Source organism: Chelonia mydas, chromosome 4 (assembly GCF_015237465.2).
Source record: "Chelonia mydas isolate rCheMyd1 chromosome 4, rCheMyd1.pri.v2, whole genome shotgun sequence".
Classification (NCBI taxonomy): domain Eukaryota; kingdom Metazoa; phylum Chordata; order Testudines; family Cheloniidae; genus Chelonia; species Chelonia mydas.
The window spans coordinates 3,839,691-3,859,274 of NC_057852.1; the positions used below are offsets into that span (position 1 = coordinate 3,839,691).

A 19,584-nucleotide genomic window follows, 5' to 3' on the forward strand; every position below is an offset into this window, starting at 1 on the left:
ACCATGCAAAATTTCAACCTCTTGAGAGACTTGTTGAGGTCTAGAATAGGTCTGAGGCCCCCTTTTGCCTTCAGAATTAGAAAGTAGCAGGAGTAGAATCCTCTTCCGTCCATGTTCTGAGGAACCTCTTCCTGCTACCAGCTGCAGGAGGTTTTCGACCTCCTGGACAAGGAGCTGCTCATGAAAAGGGTCCCTGAAGAGGGACCGGGAAGGAGGTTGGAAGGGCTGGTTGGCTATAAATTGTAGGATATAGCCCCAAACTGTGTCGAGCACCAAGCAGTCAGAGGTGATACGGGAGCAGGCCGACTGGAAAGGGCAGAGGCGGTTGAGGAGGACAGGAAGCGGATTCGGTGAATTGACTGGGGTGTCGTCCTCGGGCGCATCCTCAAAATGCCTGCTTCTGGCTGCCTTGGTTCCTGGAAGGACCAGGCTGGGCAGGGGGACGAGATCATGATGGGTGGCACCGCTTAAAATCCTTGTGTCTGTCCTTTTTGTAGGAGCCGGCCCAAAGGGTACCCCCCCAAGACCTCAATGAAAGCGGAGGAGCAGTGAGCGGAATGGCTTTCTGGCCTGCTGAGGAGTATGGAGACCCAAGGTGTGAAGGGTAGCCTGGGACTCCTTAAGGCCATGGAGCCTTCCATCAGTAGGCTCTGAGAATAGCCCCGTTCCCTTGAAAGGGAAGTCCTGGAGGGTGGACTGCATCTCCAGGGACAGCCCGGAGGTCTGTAACCAGGAGCCGTGCCTCATGGTTATTGCAGAGGCGACCACCGTCAGGAGGGTGCGTGTACAGGTATTCAAACCCTTTTGTGGGGATGTAGTACTTCTTTTCCACCTTCTTAGATGTGGGCAGAATGGAAGATGGCGTCTGCCATACAGTCTTGGCGACCTTTAGGACCCCTGGGTGGATGGGCCGTGAGACCTGGGCTGGGGCGGAGGAGGGGATGACACTGAAGAAGTCGTTGGACTTCTCAGCTAGCTCCTCGACCTCCGAATACAGGTTGGCCGCCACCCTCTTGAGCAGGGCTTGGTGTTCACTGAAGTCAACGGGGGGGGGGGGGGGCGGGGGGGGGCTATTGGTTTGCGAGGGCCCCGCCACTGCCTCATCCGGGGATGATGAAGACAACTGCACTGCTGGAGGGTGGGGAGCATCCCCTTGCTCAATTGGGGACCACTCTGCAGCCACTAGAGACTGCCGCGAAGCTCCCACGTCAGACTCGGCACCACGCTCCGACTCTGGTGCCAGCTGCACTGGCCGCAGGTTGTCTGATGCAGCCAGGGAGGAGCAGTACAGGAGTACAGTGCCGGCGTGACAGGTACACACCACAGGTTCCAGTACTGCCACTGGGGGGGCCGTTGCCCTTGACCCTGTGCTGGTGCCGCAGGCACTTTGGCGGGTTCCTGGCTAGGAGACTATTCACCCTACACGGGGGAAGGGCTGAACTGGCCCTCCAACCCCGACCACTGCCCTTCTGGTGACCAAGGCAGGGCTGTCGAAACCTGAGCTTGTCAACTGATCCTACTCGGCAACCGGTGCAGAGAAGGCGAGGACCGGCACCTGCCCGCAGAACGGTCCCGGGGCCCCGGTGACCGGTGCCGCAACCAAGATCCAGTAGGGGATCGAGGCTTGGGAGACTTGTGAGGCGATAGTGATTGGCGTCTTGGCGATCTCTGGAGGGAGGTTTCACAGTACCATGAGTACGGGGATCAGCGTCGCGACTCTGCGGTCCCATGTCTTGTCAGTGGGGACCATGGAGTCAGAGACCTGGGCCTCCTGGCCAGAGCCTGAGACTGTGGTGCCAGAGTCCTGGCTGCAGTGAAGGGGAACGATGCCTGCAGTCCGCAGACGCTCTACTGCCTTAGGGGGTGGTCCAATAACTGGCTGGATTGTCGGTACCGGTGTCTTGGCTGGATCCACCATGAAGCCAGGTGCCTGTAGTGCCAGTTGGCCTAACTGTTCTTTGGCCGCCGGGCCGGCTTTGGGTGCAGATAGTCCTGTGATGGGCTGGGACCCCCTGCAACTCTCCCGAGTTGGAGTCGGGTCCCTGGCTGGGCTAGGAGGTCTGACCACAGTGGCGGACACAAGGCCTAACACAGGTCCTTTGCCCAAAGTTCCCTTCCTGTGCATTACCTGCAGACCAGTCGACTCAGACCGCTTCTTCAGTACCGATGAGGGGGAACGGTGCCAGGCGGATTCTGGTGCCAGCAGTGCACTGCAAGCTGAAGTGCCAGGTGTGGAGTCTGAGTGCGAGGGCTCCAGTGCCGTCTCAGAGCAGCCTCCATGAGGAGAGCTCTCAACCAAATGTCCTGCTCTTTCTGAGTCCGGGGACGGAAGTTTTTGCAGATCTGGCACTTGTCTTTTCTATGGGATTCCCCCAGACACTTTAAACAGCTATTGTGAGGGTCACTGATGGGCATCGGCCAGCTGCACTCAGAACAGGGCTTGAAGCCTGGGGAACGGGGCATGCCCTGCTCTGGAACAAAGTACTAAACTATTACTAAAACACGTAACAGCTAAGTAATCACTGACTAAATACCGAAGGAGAACTATCTGAACAGCGAAGAACCGCTAATGCCCTTGCGATGCAAGACCAGGTGCTCCAACCCAACCGTCATGGGCGATAAGAAGGAACTGAGAGTGCGTAGGGGCTGGTGGCGCTTGATATGAGCGCATCACTCCAGAAGGCACCACAGCCGGCCCTACGGATACCACTAAGGCAGAAATCTCCAACAACTGTGCACATGGGCGGCACACACCAACAGTGGAATAGAGATGAGCAAGCACTCGAAGAAACAGTTACCTTCTCCAGCACGTGTGACCAATGGCTATGGTGTGATTTTAATAGCAGCAGCATAGCAGTTATGTTCATTATTATGTATGCAAAAACTCACCCTTACAGTGCTCCCCTCAGCAGAGATTCTCTCTACCTTCACACATGCACACACTCATTTTTTAAAGTCTACACACCTATACTATTAACTAATTTGTAGTTTATTTTTTCCCCATCTCTCCCCTACTGATTGGACACACACACATCCGACAGCATACTTTGCTGCTTTTCCACCAAAGCACTACTTTCCTTTCTGTTTGTATGTCTTCCTGATGAGAGCCCGTTTCTGCTGAGAAAGAATGCTTGTGTTGGACCAAAATGGAAGTTTGTGTCATACCAAAATGGAGGCTTGACACAAATTCTTTGCTGACAAAGAACTTTTAAAGTCTATTTAATGTTAAAACAATTTTAGGACCCCACTCAAGTGTAACTCTTTAGTATTTCAATTCCTTACCATTTCTGTTTAGAGTTGTGATGTTCTTTGAGCTGGAGAAAATACTGATATAAAAATCTTTCTGTAGGAAGCAGGACTGGTGGGATGGGATGAAGTAATTTACCGTGCTACTATTCAGTAAAACCAGACCACTGGCATGCATGTTTATTTGGGGTTTTTTAATCATAAAATCCTACACAGTCTGAGCAGCCCCTTCTTCCTGGAGGGATTATTCTGTTCTCGTTTGTTTCCATGAGGGTTTTTCCCTCTCCCTCGTTCCAGTTCCGAGTCTGCCACTTGGCTGGTTGTTTGGTGCCAAGGGTTATATAAATATAAACCCACCTAAGAAAGGAAACACACGCCATTTTCCTGTTCTGTGGCATAAAGTTCCTGTCACTTGGCGACGGATTAGACATGCTTTGTGGGGCAGCAGTGTCAGGAGAGGGTCACTTGGAGTGAACATGCCCCTCCTCTCTCAAAGCACAAGAAAAAAGAAACCCAGGCTTTTGCTGGCTAAAATGTTTAACCAGTCACTCTATATTTTGATGGTGCATTCTTTCAGCAGCATGTCACACACTCGTTATTGGAAACTTCCCCTCCTACCCCCCCCGAAGAGTCATACTGCAACAAGCACATACATAAAACATTCACCGACATATTTTTCTATTCTCAGAACAGCTTTCCTCTTAACAGTAATATACAGAGAGTAAATTAAAGCTTTGACCTTAAAGATTGTTGGGTAAAATGCTGTCTTTAACAGTGAGGATTAATTAGACTCTTTATAAAAATTAAAATGATCGATTTCTAGGAATTAATTAAATTTCTTAACAGGAGCAGAGGTAACAGGAGATTTAGATAACATTTTCAAAAGCACACAAGTGACTTAGAAGCTTACATCTCATTTTAAAATGCAACTTAGGTATTTAGGAGCTTAGTCTCATTGAAAGCCAAAATCACTTTTGCAAACGGGATTTAGGTGCTTTTGAAAATGTTCCTCTTCGCAAACAGAAAATGGGTAATACACAAGACTACCATCACAGAACTCTGCTAACGCACCTGAACTTTGCCATGCATCATCACTGCTGTCCTGGCCCCAAGCCTCCCAAGCAGAAACTGAATCACACACAATTGCACAGCAGTGTCTGTGATATAAATGAAGACTGACTATGAAACCACTGAACTCATTTTCAGCTTTGACATAAGCCATATATGAATCCATGCATTCACTGCTTTAGCTTACCGTTCCACTAGACCCATGCATTTGTGGAAATAGGAAAGATTTCAATTTTATATTTCCAACAAAAAGTTTCATTTTCATTTATAATTAGTGGGGCTGTCAAGTGATTTAAAAAAATTAATTGCAATTAATCGCACTGTTAAACAATAATAGTACACCATTTAAATATTTTTGGACATTTTCTACATTTTCAAATATACTGATTTCAATTACAACACAGAATGCAAAGTGTACAGTGCTCACTTTAGATTTTTATTACAAGTATTTGCACTGTAAAAAACAAAAGAAATAGTATTTTTCAATTCACTTAATAAAAGTACTGTAGTGCAATCTCTTTATCATGAAAGTTCAACTTACAAATGTAGAATTATGTACAAAAAAACCTGCATTCAAAAATAAAAATGTAAAACTTTAGAGCCTGCAAGTCCACCCAGTCCTACTTCTTGTTCAGCCAATCACTCAGACAAACAAGTTTGTTTACATTTGCAGAAGATAACGCTGCCCGCTTCTTGTTTACAACGTCACCTGAAAGTGAGAACAGGCGTTCGCATGGCACTGTTGTAGCTGGCATCGCAAGATATTTATGATATTTCTTTTGTTTAACATTTTTACAGTGCAAATATTTGTAATAAAAAATAATACACACTTTGATTTCAATTACAACAGAGAATACAATATCTATGAAAATGTAGAAAAAGATCCAAATTTTTAATACATTTCAATTGGTATTCTATTTAACAGTGCGATTAAAACTGCGATTAATGGCGATAAATTTTTTTTATCGCGATTAATTTTTTTCAGTTAATTGCGTGAGTTAACTGCTATTAATCAACAGCCCTAATAATTAATATACTGCTTGGCACCTTACCACCTACGATATTGCAGAAGCAGCAGACATCTATTTGGGAGAGGTTTGAGTGGGTTCTGCTGAGTTTGTGTGACACAAAGAATGGTTACTTGCTTTACAGTAACTAGTTCTCTGAGACGTTTTGCCTGTGTGGATCCCACTCAAGGTGCATGTGCGCCTCCGGTGTGCAAGCCCCTTGGACTTACCAGATTCATGTACACCATGAGCAGGATCCACACAGACAAAACATCTCAAAGAAGAATTTTCTGTCCCAGCTCCTCTAAAATGAAGACCACACAGACAGACCGGAGATCACCAAGAAAGCTAGTGAGCCATCACACTGAAGGTCGACAGTCACACATTCCAAGCACTGAACGCAGCCCTAGAAGTGCTTTAATCTCCACTATTGTTACTTAGGTGACTGAACAAGTGTGGCACTTCAAAGCCCCTTCCTAGGATGTGCAGGGCTTCACACCCAGTTCTGTCATTTTGGCAGCATTAATGAAATGAGCCTTCTAATTGTTTTGCATTTCACAGATGGGACACTGAGAGCACAGAGAGGCTATCACACTGCAATCCTAAGGCAGCCCTGGAGACAGAACCCACACTTTGTGCACTTTAGCACCCTAACCCCAATCATCTCCTTGACCCATCCCATCTGATGCTCTCTTACATCTCCCTGTGCCCAGAACAGCCTCTGGAACAACAGTCACTAACAGCCCTCCAATTCATCTTAGCACAGCCACACCCCCTCTGTGTATGGCCTATACAGTCTATACAGACTGCAGACTGTGAAGAGCTACAAAAGGATCTCACAAAACTGGGTGACTGGACAACACAATGGCAGATGAAATTTAATGTTGATAAATGGAAAGTAATGCACGTTGGAAAACATAATCCTAACTATACATATACAATGATGGGGTCTAAATTAGCTGTTACCACTCAGAAAGATCTTGGGAGTCACTTGGGAGTGGATAGGTCTCTGAAATCATCCACTCAGTGTGCAGTGGCAGACAAAAAAGTGAACAGAATGTTGGGAATCATCAAGAAAGGGATAGATAATAAGACAGAAAATATCATATTGCCTCTATTTAAATCCATGGTACACCCACATCTTGAATACTGCGTGCAGATGTGGTCGCCCCATCTCAAAAAAGATATATTGGAATTGGAAAAGGTTCAGAACAGGGCAACAAAAATGATTAGGGGTATAGAACGGCTTCCATATGAGGAGAGATTAATAAGACTGGGACTTTTCAGCTTGGAAAAGAGGCGACTAAAGGGGGATATCATAGAGGTCTATAAAATCCTGAGTGGTATAGAAAAAGCAAATAAGGAAGTGTTGTTTACTCCTTCTCATAATACAAGAACAAGGGGTCACCCAAATGAAATTAATAGGTAGCAGGTTTAAAATGAACACAAGAAAGTATTTTTTCACGCAACGCACTGTCAACCTCTGGAACTCCTTGCCAGAAGGTGCTGTGAAGGCCAATACTATAATGGGGTTCAAAATGGAGCTATATAGATTCATGAAAGATAGGTCCATCAATGGCTATTAGCCAGGATGGGCAGGAATGGTGTCCCTAGCCTCTGTTTGCCAGAAGCTGGGATTGGGTGACAGGGCGAGGATTACCTGTTTGTTCATTCCCTTTGGGGCACCTGCCATAGGCCACTGTCAGAAGACAGGATACTGGGCTTGATGGACCTTTCGTCTGACCCAGTATGGCCATTCCTATGTTCTTTGCTCGTGTTTTTAGATTGCCAGCCCTTCTGGTCAGGGCACTGACCTCCCCCTTGTTCACAGCAGAAACAATTGCTGGGAACAGACCATGCTTAGGAGATTCCTGCAGTAAGTAAAACACACAACAAAGGAGCAGGAGAAAGGGAGACATTTTGAATGCTATAAATTTAGGAATACAGTTTTAATACCCTACATAATGAGGCCTATTACTCCCCATTGTCATTAGTATGCCTCATGCAGCTGAATCCCTATGATTACTGTTGAGAGTGTATGCCCCAGAAATACAACTCTCACTGCAACTGTTTTCGCTGTTCATGCGAAAGCTTGTTTTACAGTATAATTCAGCCTGGTGGGAGGCTGCAGTCCTATATACTGCAGACCCTAGAACCATTTATGTAGGTTGCAGTCTGGAAAATACTAGCCTCTATAGGTTAAAAGATGTTGCTTGTTACAGATTTAGCCCATTACCTGATGAACCTGAACTGCAGTGTAGGATGTTAAAAAATTTAAATTGCTGAAGTTGATGCTATTCAATTTGACAAGCAACAAAGTGGTATGTTATAAATTTAACATGTTTTCTGTGTTGCTCTACAGAACTAACTAAGAATTTTTGGTTTTGGTGAATGGCCTGAAAAAAGGCTTGCAGGCAAGCACCAAGCCTTTATTTCACTCAGGATTGTATACTTGCAACTTAGAATCATAGAATCGTAGAACTGGAAGGGACCTTGAGAGGTCATCTATTCCAATCCCCTGCACTCATGACAGGACTAAGTATTAGCTAGATCGGGGTGGGCAAACTACGGCCCGCAGGTCACATCCGGCCCTCAAGTTCCCGTTGGGGAGCACCCAGGGTCTGGGGCATGGCCGCTGTCTGGCGCGCCAATCAAGAAGCAGGGCCTGGGGCTGCTCCACGTGGCTCCCCTCCGACTCCTATGCATAGGGGCATCCAGGGGGCTCCACTCTGCATACTACCTCCGCCCCAAGTGCTGCACCTGCAGCTCTCATTGGGAGCTGGCCAATGAGACCTGCAGGGGTGGTGCCTGTGGATGAGGCAGCATGTGGGGCAATGTGCAGAGTTGCCTGGCGACACCTCCGCGTAGGAGTTGGAGAAGGGACATGCTGATGCTTCCGTGAGCCGCTTGAGGTAAGCGCCACCTGGAGCCTGCACCCCTGAACCTCCCCCCAAACCCCAACCCCAGCCCTGATCCCCCTCCTGCCCTCCAAACCCCTCAATCCCAGGCCGGAGCACCCCCTGCACCACAAACCTCTCATTCCCAGTCCCACCCAGAGTCTGTACCCTCAGCTGGAGCCTGCACCCCAACCCCCTGCCCCAGCCCTGATCCCCTTTCTGCCCTCCAAACTCCATGGTCGCAGCCTGGAGCACCCTGCTACACCCGAAGCGCCTCATCCCCAGCCGGAGCCCCCACCTCCGCCCCAGCCCGGAGCTCCCTCCCGCACCCTGAACTCTTCATTTCTGGCCCCACCACAGAGCCCGCACCCCCAACCAGAACTCTCACCCCCGCCCACACCCCAACCCCAATTTTGTGAGCATTCATGGCCCGCCATACAATTTCTATTCCCAGATGTGGTCTTTGGGCAAAAAGTTTGCCCACCCCTGATCTAGACCATTCCTCACAAGTGTTTGTCTAACCTGCTCTAAAAAATCTCCAATGACAGATTCCACAACCTCCCTAGGCAGTTTATTCCAGTGCTTAATCACTGTGACAGTTAGGAAGTTTTTCCTAATGCCCAACCTAAACCTCCCTTGCTGCAACTTAAGCCCACTTGCTTCTTGTCCTGTCCTCAGAGGTTCAGAAAAATATTTTTTCTCCATCCTCCTTGTAACAATCTTTTACATACTTGAAAACTGTTTTGTCCCTCTCAGTCTTCCTTTTTCCAGGCTAAACAAACCCATTTTTTCAATCTTCCCTCATAGGCCATGTGTTCTAGACCTTTAATCATTTTTGTCGCTCTTCTCTGGACTTTCTCCAATTTGTCCAAGTCCTTCCTGAAATATGGCACCAGAACTGGACACCAATACTCGAGTTGAGGCCTAATCAGAGCAGAGTAGAACGGAAGAATTACTCCTTGTGTCTTGCTTACAACACTCCTAATACATCTCAGAATGATGTTTGCTTTTTTTGCAACAGCATTACACTGTTGACTCATATTTAGCTTGTGATCCACTATGACCCCCAGATCCCTTTCCACAGTACTCCTTCCTAGGCAGTCATTTCCCATGTTGTATGTGTGCAACTGATTGTTCCTTCCTAAGTGGAGTACTTTGCATTTGTCCTTATTGAATTTCATCCTATTTATTTCAGACCATTTCTCCAGTTTGTCCAGATCATTTTGAATTTTAATCCTATCCTCCAAAGCACTTGCAGCCCCTCCCAGCTTGGTATTGGCCACAAACTTTATAAGTGTACCCTCTATGCCATTATCTAAATCATTGATGAAGATCTTGAACAGAACCGGACCCAGAACAGATCCCTATGGGACCCGACTTTTTATGCCCTTCCATCATGACTGTGAACCACTGATAACTACTGTCTGGGAATGGTTTTCTAACCAGTTTTGCACACACCTTATAGTAGCTCCATCTAGGTTGCACTTTCCTAGTTTGTTTATCAGAAGGTCATGCAAGACACTATCAAAAGCTTTACAAATAACAGAATCAAAGAAGATTAGGGTTGGAAGAGACCTCAGGAGGTGATTTAGTCCAACCCCCTGCTCAGAGCAGGGCCAACACCAACTAAATCATCCCAGCCAAGGCTTTGTCAAGCCGGGCCTTAAAAACCTCTAAGGATGGAGATTCCACCACCTCCTGAAGTAACCCATTCCAGTGCTTCACCACCCTCCTACTGAAACAGTGTTTCCTAATATCCAACCTAGACATCCCACACTGCAACCTGACACCATTGCTTCTTGTTCTGTCATCTGCCACCACTGAGAACAGTCTAGATCCATCCTCTTTGGAACCCCCCTTCAGGTAGTTGAAGGCTCCTATCAAATCCCCCCTCACTCTTCTCTTCTGCAAACTAAATAACCCCAGTTCCCTCAGCCTCTCCTCATAAGTCATGTGTCCCAGCCCCCTAATCATTTTCATTGCCCTCCTCTGGACTCTCCAATTTGTCCACATCCTTTCTGTAGTGAGGGGCCCAAAACTGGACGCAGTACTCCAGATGTGGCCTCACGAGTGCCAAAGAGAGAGGAATAATCACTTCCCTCGATCTGCTGGCAATGCTCCTACTAATGCAGCCCAATATGCCGTTAGCCTTCTTGGCAACAAGTGCAAACGGCTGACTCTCATTCAGCTTCTAGTCCACTGTAAACGCCAGGTCCTTTTCTGCAGAACTACCACTTAGCCAGTCAGTCCCCAGCCTGTAGCAGTGCATGGGATTCTTCCATCTTAAGTGCAGGACTCTGCACTTGTCCTGGTTGAACCTCAGATTTATTTTGGCCCAATCCTCCAATTTGTCTAGGTCACTCTAGACCCTATCCCTACCCTCCAGCTTATCTACCTCTCCCCACAGCTTAGTGTCATCCGCAAATTTGCTGAGAGTGCAACCCATCCCATCATCCAGATCATTAATGACAATGTTGAACAAAACCAGCCCCAGGACCAACCCGTGGGGCACTCCGATATCTAGTTGGCAGCCGGCATCAAGCGAACTGTTGATCACTACCGGTTGAGCCCAACTGTCTAGTCAGTATGGATTGGATGAATGGACTATAAAGTGGATAGATTTTTTTTTTTTAACTTGCTGGCAAGAATACTGTGGGAGACAATATCAAAAGCTTTGCTGAAGTCAAGATACATCACGTCTACTACTCTCCCCATAACCACAGAGGAAGTTATCTCATCAGAGAAGGCAATCAGGTTGGTCAGGCATTACTTGCCCTTGGTGAATACATGTTGACTGTTCCTGATCACCTTCCTCTCCTCCAAGTGCTTCAAAATGGATTCCTTGAGGACCTGCTCCATGATTTTTCCAGGGACTGAGGTGAGGCTGACTGGCCTGTAGTTCCCCAGAGCCTCCTTCTTCCCTTTTTTAAAGATAGGGCACTATATTTGCCTTTTTCCAATCATCCGGGACCTCCCCCAATCGCCATGAGTTTTCAAAGATAAGGGCCAATGGCTCTGCAATCATATCAGCCAACTCCCTTAGCATCCTTGGATGCATTAGATCTGGACCCATGGACTTGTGCATGTCCAGCTTTTCTAAATAGTCCTTAACCTGTTCTTTCACCACTGAGGGCTGCTCACCTCCTCCCTAAAGTCAAGATATACCACGTCTACTGCTTCCCACTATCCACAAGGCTTGCTACCCTCTCAAAGAAAGATATCTTCTTCTAACTTAAGGGAAAGAAATGAAAAACAAAAAAGGTTAGACCCATTGTAACTGCTATGCCATCTTTCTGAAGAGGGCATATCACAGAGTCAAATAAGATACCCATAAAGATACCCATAAAATGCCACATAAACCTCTGATTGGCCAAGGTTAAGAGGAAAACATGTTCCAACAATGAAAATTGCATACTGACAAGAACATTAAATTACTGCATCCTGGCACCTGAGCCAGCCAGCCACCTCCCTCCATTTGGTGGTCTCTAGTACACAGAAAGTTTACAAACAGGAAAAGGTGAATTGACAAGTGAAATGCTTTCAAAGAGTAGAGTTTACAGATGGTGTGGGAAATCTACATAAGTCCCCACCTTCCCCCAACACACACACATGCTAGTGATTTCCAGAGAAACACCAAACAGCACGAAGTTCCCTATGCCATTTATTCTGTATTGTACTTACCCTTTTGTGTCATCAGATTGTAAATTCTTTTCCACAGGGATCTGTTCAGCACATTCTCCCCATTGTACAGCTATGTACACATCTATGGTTTTATATAAGTAAACATCAAGCTACCACTGGGTCACAGCCATGATACTACATATCACAGATTACTCTGCATCTTTACAAAAGTACTGATCGGTTGGGGGATCTTGCAGGTGAACTATCAAAGAGACAGATAGGTGCTTAGCCAAACAACCACTGAGGAATAGTGGGGGTCCCATGGATAGGGCACTTAGAAGAGGGGTCAGGAGATTGGTGGATTAATCTCCCCATGACCTGTGACTTGCTGTGTGATCCAAGGAAAGTCACTACACTTCTTTTCCTCATCTCTAAAACTGTGAAATGAGGTAAAGATTGTATTTATTATGGGGAGCCCCAGATAAAACCTCTGTGCACCGTTTGAGAACGTTCTCCCTAGATACTGATAAATGATAGCAATAGAAACGTGGGTCATTTATGATCTCACATTTCTTATCTGGATTTGCATAAATTACGCTCAACAAGTTTAAAAGAAAAAAAAAAGTCAAGTTTTCCAAAGCCGGGTGCCTAAAGTTCACCTACTGAATCCAGATTTGACACCTACACAGAAGCAACTCGGTTGTCAGAGAATGTTGAGTACCTGTCGCTCTCATTAACATCAACAAAAGTTGGGGTTCCAGCTGGGATCACTGGGCTCCTCTGAAAATCAAGTCATTTTTATTGGGGTGCCGAAATATGGATTCAGGAACCTACATTTAGGCACCCAGGGTGGAAAAATTTGACCTAAGAAAATGGCTTGCCTTAAAAGCTGTACTACACAGCGGTAGCTTTGTTCAGAACACACAGGAAAACAGAAGCACTTATTTCTAACTATTATACTGAATCTTCTGAAGTCAGAATTCAGATTACACTATGACACATGGCTTGCAAACAGCTAATGCCCAGCATCCTACAAAAGGATCAAACCACCACTACACAACTTCAACAGTTAACACTTACAGTACAGGGCTGTTCTGATTTTGCACTAGCAGATAAGCCGAGGTAAGACACTGCCCTTTACATGATATTCTTCTGCTACCATTAAACGGCTTTTTAAAAGTTGGCCTTCAGCAGCAGCAACACTATCCCTAATCAACAGCTTTCAAAAGGATTTCATGGCAAGTGCGTGCTGCACTCCGAACGCCAGTTCTTCCGCCTTCAAAATGAGGAGGGAGGGCAGCCCACAAAGCACAGAGGGTGACCCACCGCCGAAGCCTATGGGGGACACACTGGTTCTTTTGCCAAGACAGCTCACACACGCCTTTCTTCACTCCATGCAGTGTTCTGCAGCTAGAGGAGTGTTACCCTCCAGACACACTAACCATGTCACACGTGTGGACATACACCCGCCAATGGGCCCCCTGAAACTGCATGAAGTTCTACCTCATCTCCACTTACTGTTCTACACAGCTCTGCCTGCCTATATCCCATCCCTCCCTCGCTCTGCCCACTGCTCTCCTGCTCCTCCACCCACATTCACCTCTGTGCTTTCTACATGCTGATCCCTAGGTTCGGAACAACCCCCCTTTGCCCATTCTCCTAGGCTCCACACTCCTCTGCCCTCTTCCGCCTTGCCCCATTAGAGCATGGCGCCCTCTTCCCACCTTAAACGGCAGTTCTTCAAATATCAGAATTCAGGAGCATTTTATACAGTATAATGCAGCCCATGCTACCTTTGCTTGTCCCACCTCGTCTCCCCCCCCTCCCCCCGTACCCTCCCCCACCACTACCTGTTGTTGATTTTCTGATTCTGACGCAGACTGCAAGATCTGCAGCACTGGCATCACATCTCATTTTCTCTCTCTCTCTCTCTCTCTAAAGCCCTGCAAAGAGATGACACGAGAGAAGCACTTTTCCTCCCATTCTGAGCTCTCCGTTATAAATTACATACCTCAAGAAGGCTTGGCCCCCAAGAACAGCCACAGAGAATGGGATGCACTGGAGAGGCCAGGCCCCAGATTCCTTAGTGCGGCTGCTCCTAGCTAAGACAACGAACGTGACCCAGGAGGTAAGCATTGGAGTCACCACACCAATGACCAGACAAGTGCTGATATCATCCCACTGTGCAGAAGCTTCTTGTAAGATGTGCACCAGATCAAGTAAAGCAATAAACAGGGAAATATTCCTGTATTTGGAGAATAACCTAAAGAGATAGGATGACTAATTTTATACACCCTCGCGGCTTATATTGTTCTGTATGCTTTTAAGACCAGGTTAGTGGTTGTAAGAGGCTGTTTAACTGCAAAGTGTAAGGGAAAAAAAATCTTATTAAAAGCCACTATAAAAAAAAAAAAGAAAGAAAGAAAAGGAGCACTTCTGGCACCTTAGAGACTAACAAATTTATTTGAGCATCAGCTTTTGTGAGCTGCAGCTCACTTCATTGGATGCATTCAGTGGAAAATACCACTGAATCTTCCACAGTATGCATCCGATGAAGTGAGCTGTAGCTCATGAAAGCTTATGCTCAAATAAATTTGTTAGTCTCTAAGGTGCCACAAGTCCTCCTTTTCTTTTTGCAGATACAGACTAACACGGCGGCTACTCTGAAACCTATAAAAAAAAATAAAGTTGATGATTTCATGTTTGTTTCTTTTTTAATCTATGCAGGGTAGGGATAGGATACAGAGGGCCCTAGAAAAATTAGAGGATTGGGCCAAAAGAAATCTGATGAGGCTCAACAAGGACAAGTGCAGAGTCCTGCACTTCGGACAGAAGAATCCCATGCACCGCTACAGACTAGGGACCGAGTGGCTAGGCAGCAGTTCTGCAGAAAAGGACCTAGGGGTTACAGTGGACGAGAAGCTGGATATGAGTCAACAGTGTGCCCTTGTTGCCAAGAAGGCCAATGGCATTTTAGGCTATATAAGCAGGGGCATTGTCAGCAGACCGAGGGACGTGATCGTTCCCCTCTATTCGACATTGGTGAGGCCTCATCTGGAGTACTGTGTCCAGTGTTGGGCCCCACGCTACAAGAAGGATGTGGAAAAATTGGAAAGAGTCCAGCAGAGGGCAACAAAAATGATTAGGGGACTGGAAAACGTGACTTATGAGGAGAGGCTGAGGGGGGGATTTAAGAGCTGCTTTCAACTACCTGAAAGGGGGTTCCAAAGAGGATGGATCTAGACTGTTCTCAGTGGTGGCAGATGACAGAACGAGGAGTAATGGTCTCAAGTTGCAGTGGGGGAGGTTTAGGTTGGATATTAAGAAAAAAACTTTTTCACTAGGAGGGTGGTGAAACACTGGAATGTGTTACCTAGGGAGATGATGGAATCTCCTTCCTTAGAAGTTTTTAAGGTCAGGCTTGACAAAGCCCTGGCTGGGATGATTTAGTTGGGGATTGGTCCTGCTTGGAGCAGGGGTTTGGACTAGATGACCTCCTGAGGTCCCTTCCAACCCTAATATTCTATGATTCAGGCTCCCAAGACTCTTTCCTGTCTGGACTACTTGAATCTTAGGTTTCATCACTGCAGAGATCATGGAAGGCTGGCATGACAGGTGCTGCTTATTAAACATTTGCATCTCAGGGCTAGTCTCTGCTCAAAGCAAGGGAAATGATTATTCCCCTCTCTTTGGAACTAGTAAGGCCACACCTGGAGTATTGCATCCAGTTTTGGTCCCCCCGCTACAGAAAGGGTGTGGACAAATTGGAGAGAGTCCAGCGGAGAGCAACGAAAATGATTAGGGGGCTGGGGCACATGACTTACGAGGAGAGGCAGAGGGAACTGGGGTTATTTAGTCTGCAAAAGAGAAAAGTGAGGGGGGATTTGGTAGCAGTCTTCAACTACCTGAAGGGGGGTTCCAAAGAGGATGGAGCTCGGCTGTTCTCAGTGGTGGCAGATGACAGAACAAGGAGCAGCGGTCTCGAGTGGCAGTGGGGGAAGTTTAGGTTGGATATTAGGAAGAACTATTTCACTAGGAGGGTGGTGAAGCACTAGAATGGGTTAGGGAGCTGGTGGAATCTCCATCCTTAGAGGTTTTTAAGGCCCGGCTTGACAAAGCCCTGGCTGGGATGATTTAGTTGGGGATTGGTCCTGCTTTGAGCAGGGGGTTGGACTAGATGACCTCCTGAGGTCCCTTCCAACCCTGATATTCTATGATTCTGTAAGCGCTACAGCAGTGCAGCTCCATCGATGACGCTGTAGCACGTTGGCGGAGACACCCTCTGCTGACAGGAGAGAGCTCTCCCGTCGGCATAATAAAATCACCTCCGCAAGCTGCACCACCTATGCTGGTCAGAGCAGCTCTCCCGCTGACTCAGCGCTGTCCACACCAGCACTTAGGTCGGTGTAATTTACGTCACTCAGGGGGGTGGTTTATTCACACCCCTGAGCGACATTAAGTTATACCGACATAAGCCCTCAGCATATGTCTACTCTGCAATAAAAGACCTATGGCTGACCCAGGTCAGCTGGTTCAGGCTTGCGGGGCTAAACGCTGCAGTGTAGACGTTCAGGCTCATGCTGGAGCCTGGGCTCTGAAACCCAGCAAAGACTCCAGCCCCAATGTTTACACTGCAGATTTTAGCTTTGCAGCCCAAGCCCCACAAGCCCAAACCAACTGAACCAAGCTCAGACTCTGTGCCACAGGGTTTTTACTGCAGTGCAGACATACTCTCAATGACTGTCTCTACACAGGCAAGCTTGTTCCTCCAAACATCCCATGGGAGAACTCCCTTTGCGCTGGCGGTTATGCATTTTTAATATACTCCTCACAATACTGTGCACAAGAGTTAGATTTACATAGATTCTACCCAAGCAAGCCTATGCTTCCTGCTTTTCCCTTGAGTAATATTTGGTTGTGAGTAAACATGGACAATACTGAACTGAAGGATTTGTTCTTCAATGAGTAGAAATCAGTTTTTGTAAAATTTCATTGACTACTGAAGCATTTGTGGGGCATGGATTTGAATCTTGCTTTTAGGGCACCAGCATGCTCGGAGTAAAGGAGGTAAGCCATCACTTATAATCCTTTAGACTCGTCACCAACTGAGGTTGTATTAAATTAAAAAAAAAACAAAACCTATCTTCAAGCACATTAAAGCCAGATCGCTGGTTCCTGCTGTGAGTGACTGCACTCATGAGGTCATATCAACCAAATTCTGGCGCTGCATGGAGGCAGTCAACGAACTCCTCCTAACATGGAGGTCTCTTCCCAGCAAAATTGTACAGTTTTCTAGAGCTGGCATCATTTCATAGGATGTAAAATATTTGTAGAACTGCACAGTAGTGCCCTCCACCTACTCCCTGCAGCCAAGGCTCTGCCAGAACTTGGTGACTGATGTGCGTTACAGCACAGTGCACGCCAAGATATTAATCAGAGCAGGGCCCAGCAAACTAGGGTGAGGCAGGACATGGTAGGAACGCACGTAAAAGTTGTTTTAAGATAGAAATCTGTGGAATGACTTTCTCATCCTGGCAACTTGAGGAGTACTTCTGAACTACTCCTCCCAGCAAATACCCTGGATTTTAACTCCACTTAACCGGGTTTAAGTCTCCATACTATGTATGTGGAGAGGATGTGGGACGTGCTCACATCGGTCAAAGAGTGCTATTCTACACATGTAGCTGTTTCATGTAAATTTATGTTTTCTTATCATCAGTTGTAGGAGCATGCCTACAAGAGTTGATTTTTACAACCCCGCCCCCAAATATGCAAGATCGACTTCCGCATGTGTTAACAGAAATTACAGTGAGCACCAAACACAGAGCATTATAACCACGCAAACAAGCACCGGAGGAGGTAAAGATAAAATAAGAACTGTCCTATTCACAGACAAACCTCCCACTAGTAGAAAAATCCACCTCATGCTAGTCAATTATTTCAAGCAGTTTATCACCGGAAAAAGCAGTCAGCTGCTAAAAATTGAACAGAAATGATGGTTCTACCCAGTCCCAGTGTTAGAGATGTGAGCAGCACGCTGAAAACAAATCAGTAAGTCATTAAGGCCTTCCACATCAGAGCCATGACTGCCTTCTCCAGCTCCAGCCCACATAGTGATATCATGCATAATGTATGGGCTGAGAGTTCACAAACCGCTGTTCTACTTTCAGGTGAATTTCTGTGGTAGAAAGAAAAAATATGAAGTCAAATAAAATTGCAGAAATTTAGTTTCCATATAGAACAAAATGGCTTCTGAAAGTAATGTAACTCAGGAGCTTACGGTTAGACTATTTTTAAACACATTTTTCATCCACAGACACACAGCACACCCCCCCACAATGTTATACACCTGCATATACTGCATAGAAACATACGTAGAACTGGCTATAACTGCTAATTCTGCCACTAGTTCTGAAACCGAAATCCACAAATAGGCTAGCAAGCCATTAGCTGAAAGATTCTGTAATCAAAGACATCAACTTATCAGGCATTAGTAGCATCTTTAGAGAAACAATCATTTCATTCATTCCGTTAGGAATACAATCTAATTTACACACATCTTTCTTAAACATATTCTGCTGTCACACGATCTCTCCTAAATGCTATTAAGTATTCTGTACATGGAATACCACACTTTGATACAGCACACTATTATATTAACATATGGCAGTTTATAATGTGATTACTTTTGGCAGTATTTCCATTACTAAAACTAGACCTTTTCTTGTTACTATTCCATGAATGGTGCAGCACAAGCTGTCAGCTCAAATGCAATTGTATTTAGCATCTAACAGAAATGATCCTTGACATATTTCGCCTCTTTTTGATTTAGAGCACCGAAGATGGCAAAAAGGTCATACATTTGTAGAAATCAATTGTTGTAACCACTGAAATCCTTAAAAGGGATTCATTGCTTTGCCTTCGCTTCTTCCTACTGGTCTCTATAATCATTGCAAACCCCCTCCTCCCCATCACTCTCTTTTCCTATTTCCCACATCCACCCCTCTTCCAGATCCCTCCAGGTTACCTAGAATTTCCCCTTTTTTCCCCCCACAGAAAATACTTTGCCATGTCTGTCTGTGCCTCAGTGATCCCATCTGCAAAAATGGGGATATACAGACTTCCTGCCTCCTATCTACTGCTAGTCTTGTTCATTGAGGCCCCACTCCTGCAGACACCCGAGTAATCCCATTGACCTTAATGAGCGCTGTTGGATGCTTAGCACTTCTGAAAAGCAGGTCAGTTATTTGCACTTCGGAGCTTGCAGAACTGCAGACAATTTTAAAAACTTTCCATAATGGGAACCTAGACACTTTCCCCCTTTTTTAAAAGAAAGGCATTTCAGACAGCAGTGACTTCATGCTCACAGTTACATTATTTAACGAACTGAATTTCTGAGCACAAATGTAATGTCACAGTAACTTGTGGGTACTGTGCAGAGCTGCTCCCATCTGCATGAGGTGCCTGGTCTCTCCCACGGAAGGATCATTATGACTGAAGTCCCCTTTTAAAGTGGTACTTCTGAGGCTGTATATTTAGTGCAGTGGTCACCAACTGGTCAATCGCGGTTGACCCTAGAGGATCTCCCAGTCGATTGTGATCGCTGGTGGTGCAGTGGGGCTGCCGCTAAGGATCCCACACTGCTCTTGGAAGCGGCCAGCATGGCCCTGAGGGGCGCAGGGATCTCCCTTCACATGCTGCTCCTGCCTGCAAGTACCGCCCCGGCAGCTCCTATTGGCCGGGAA

At 46.3% G+C, this 19,584-nt stretch overlaps 1 protein-coding gene across 10 annotated transcripts in view; it reads right to left on the reverse strand.

The window, feature by feature from the left end:
- MFHAS1 (multifunctional ROCO family signaling regulator 1) overlaps positions 1–19,584 on the reverse strand; it is a 118,298-nt gene that overhangs the window by 39,976 nt on the left and 58,738 nt on the right. The window contains exon 2 of one of the 10 annotated variants that reach the window (XR_006290331.1): positions 13,690–13,782. The exons of 8 other annotated variants lie outside the window; for them this stretch is intronic. Coding sequence is in view for 1 of the 2 variants with exons in the window: in XM_043545237.1 (XP_043401172.1) it covers positions 17,959–18,017 (59 nt within the window). In the remaining variant the exon portion in view is untranslated. Of the gene's footprint in view, positions 1–13,689; positions 13,783–17,834; positions 18,018–19,584 lie in introns of those variants that run through there. One more of the 10 variants, XM_043545237.1, reaches the window with a different exon arrangement.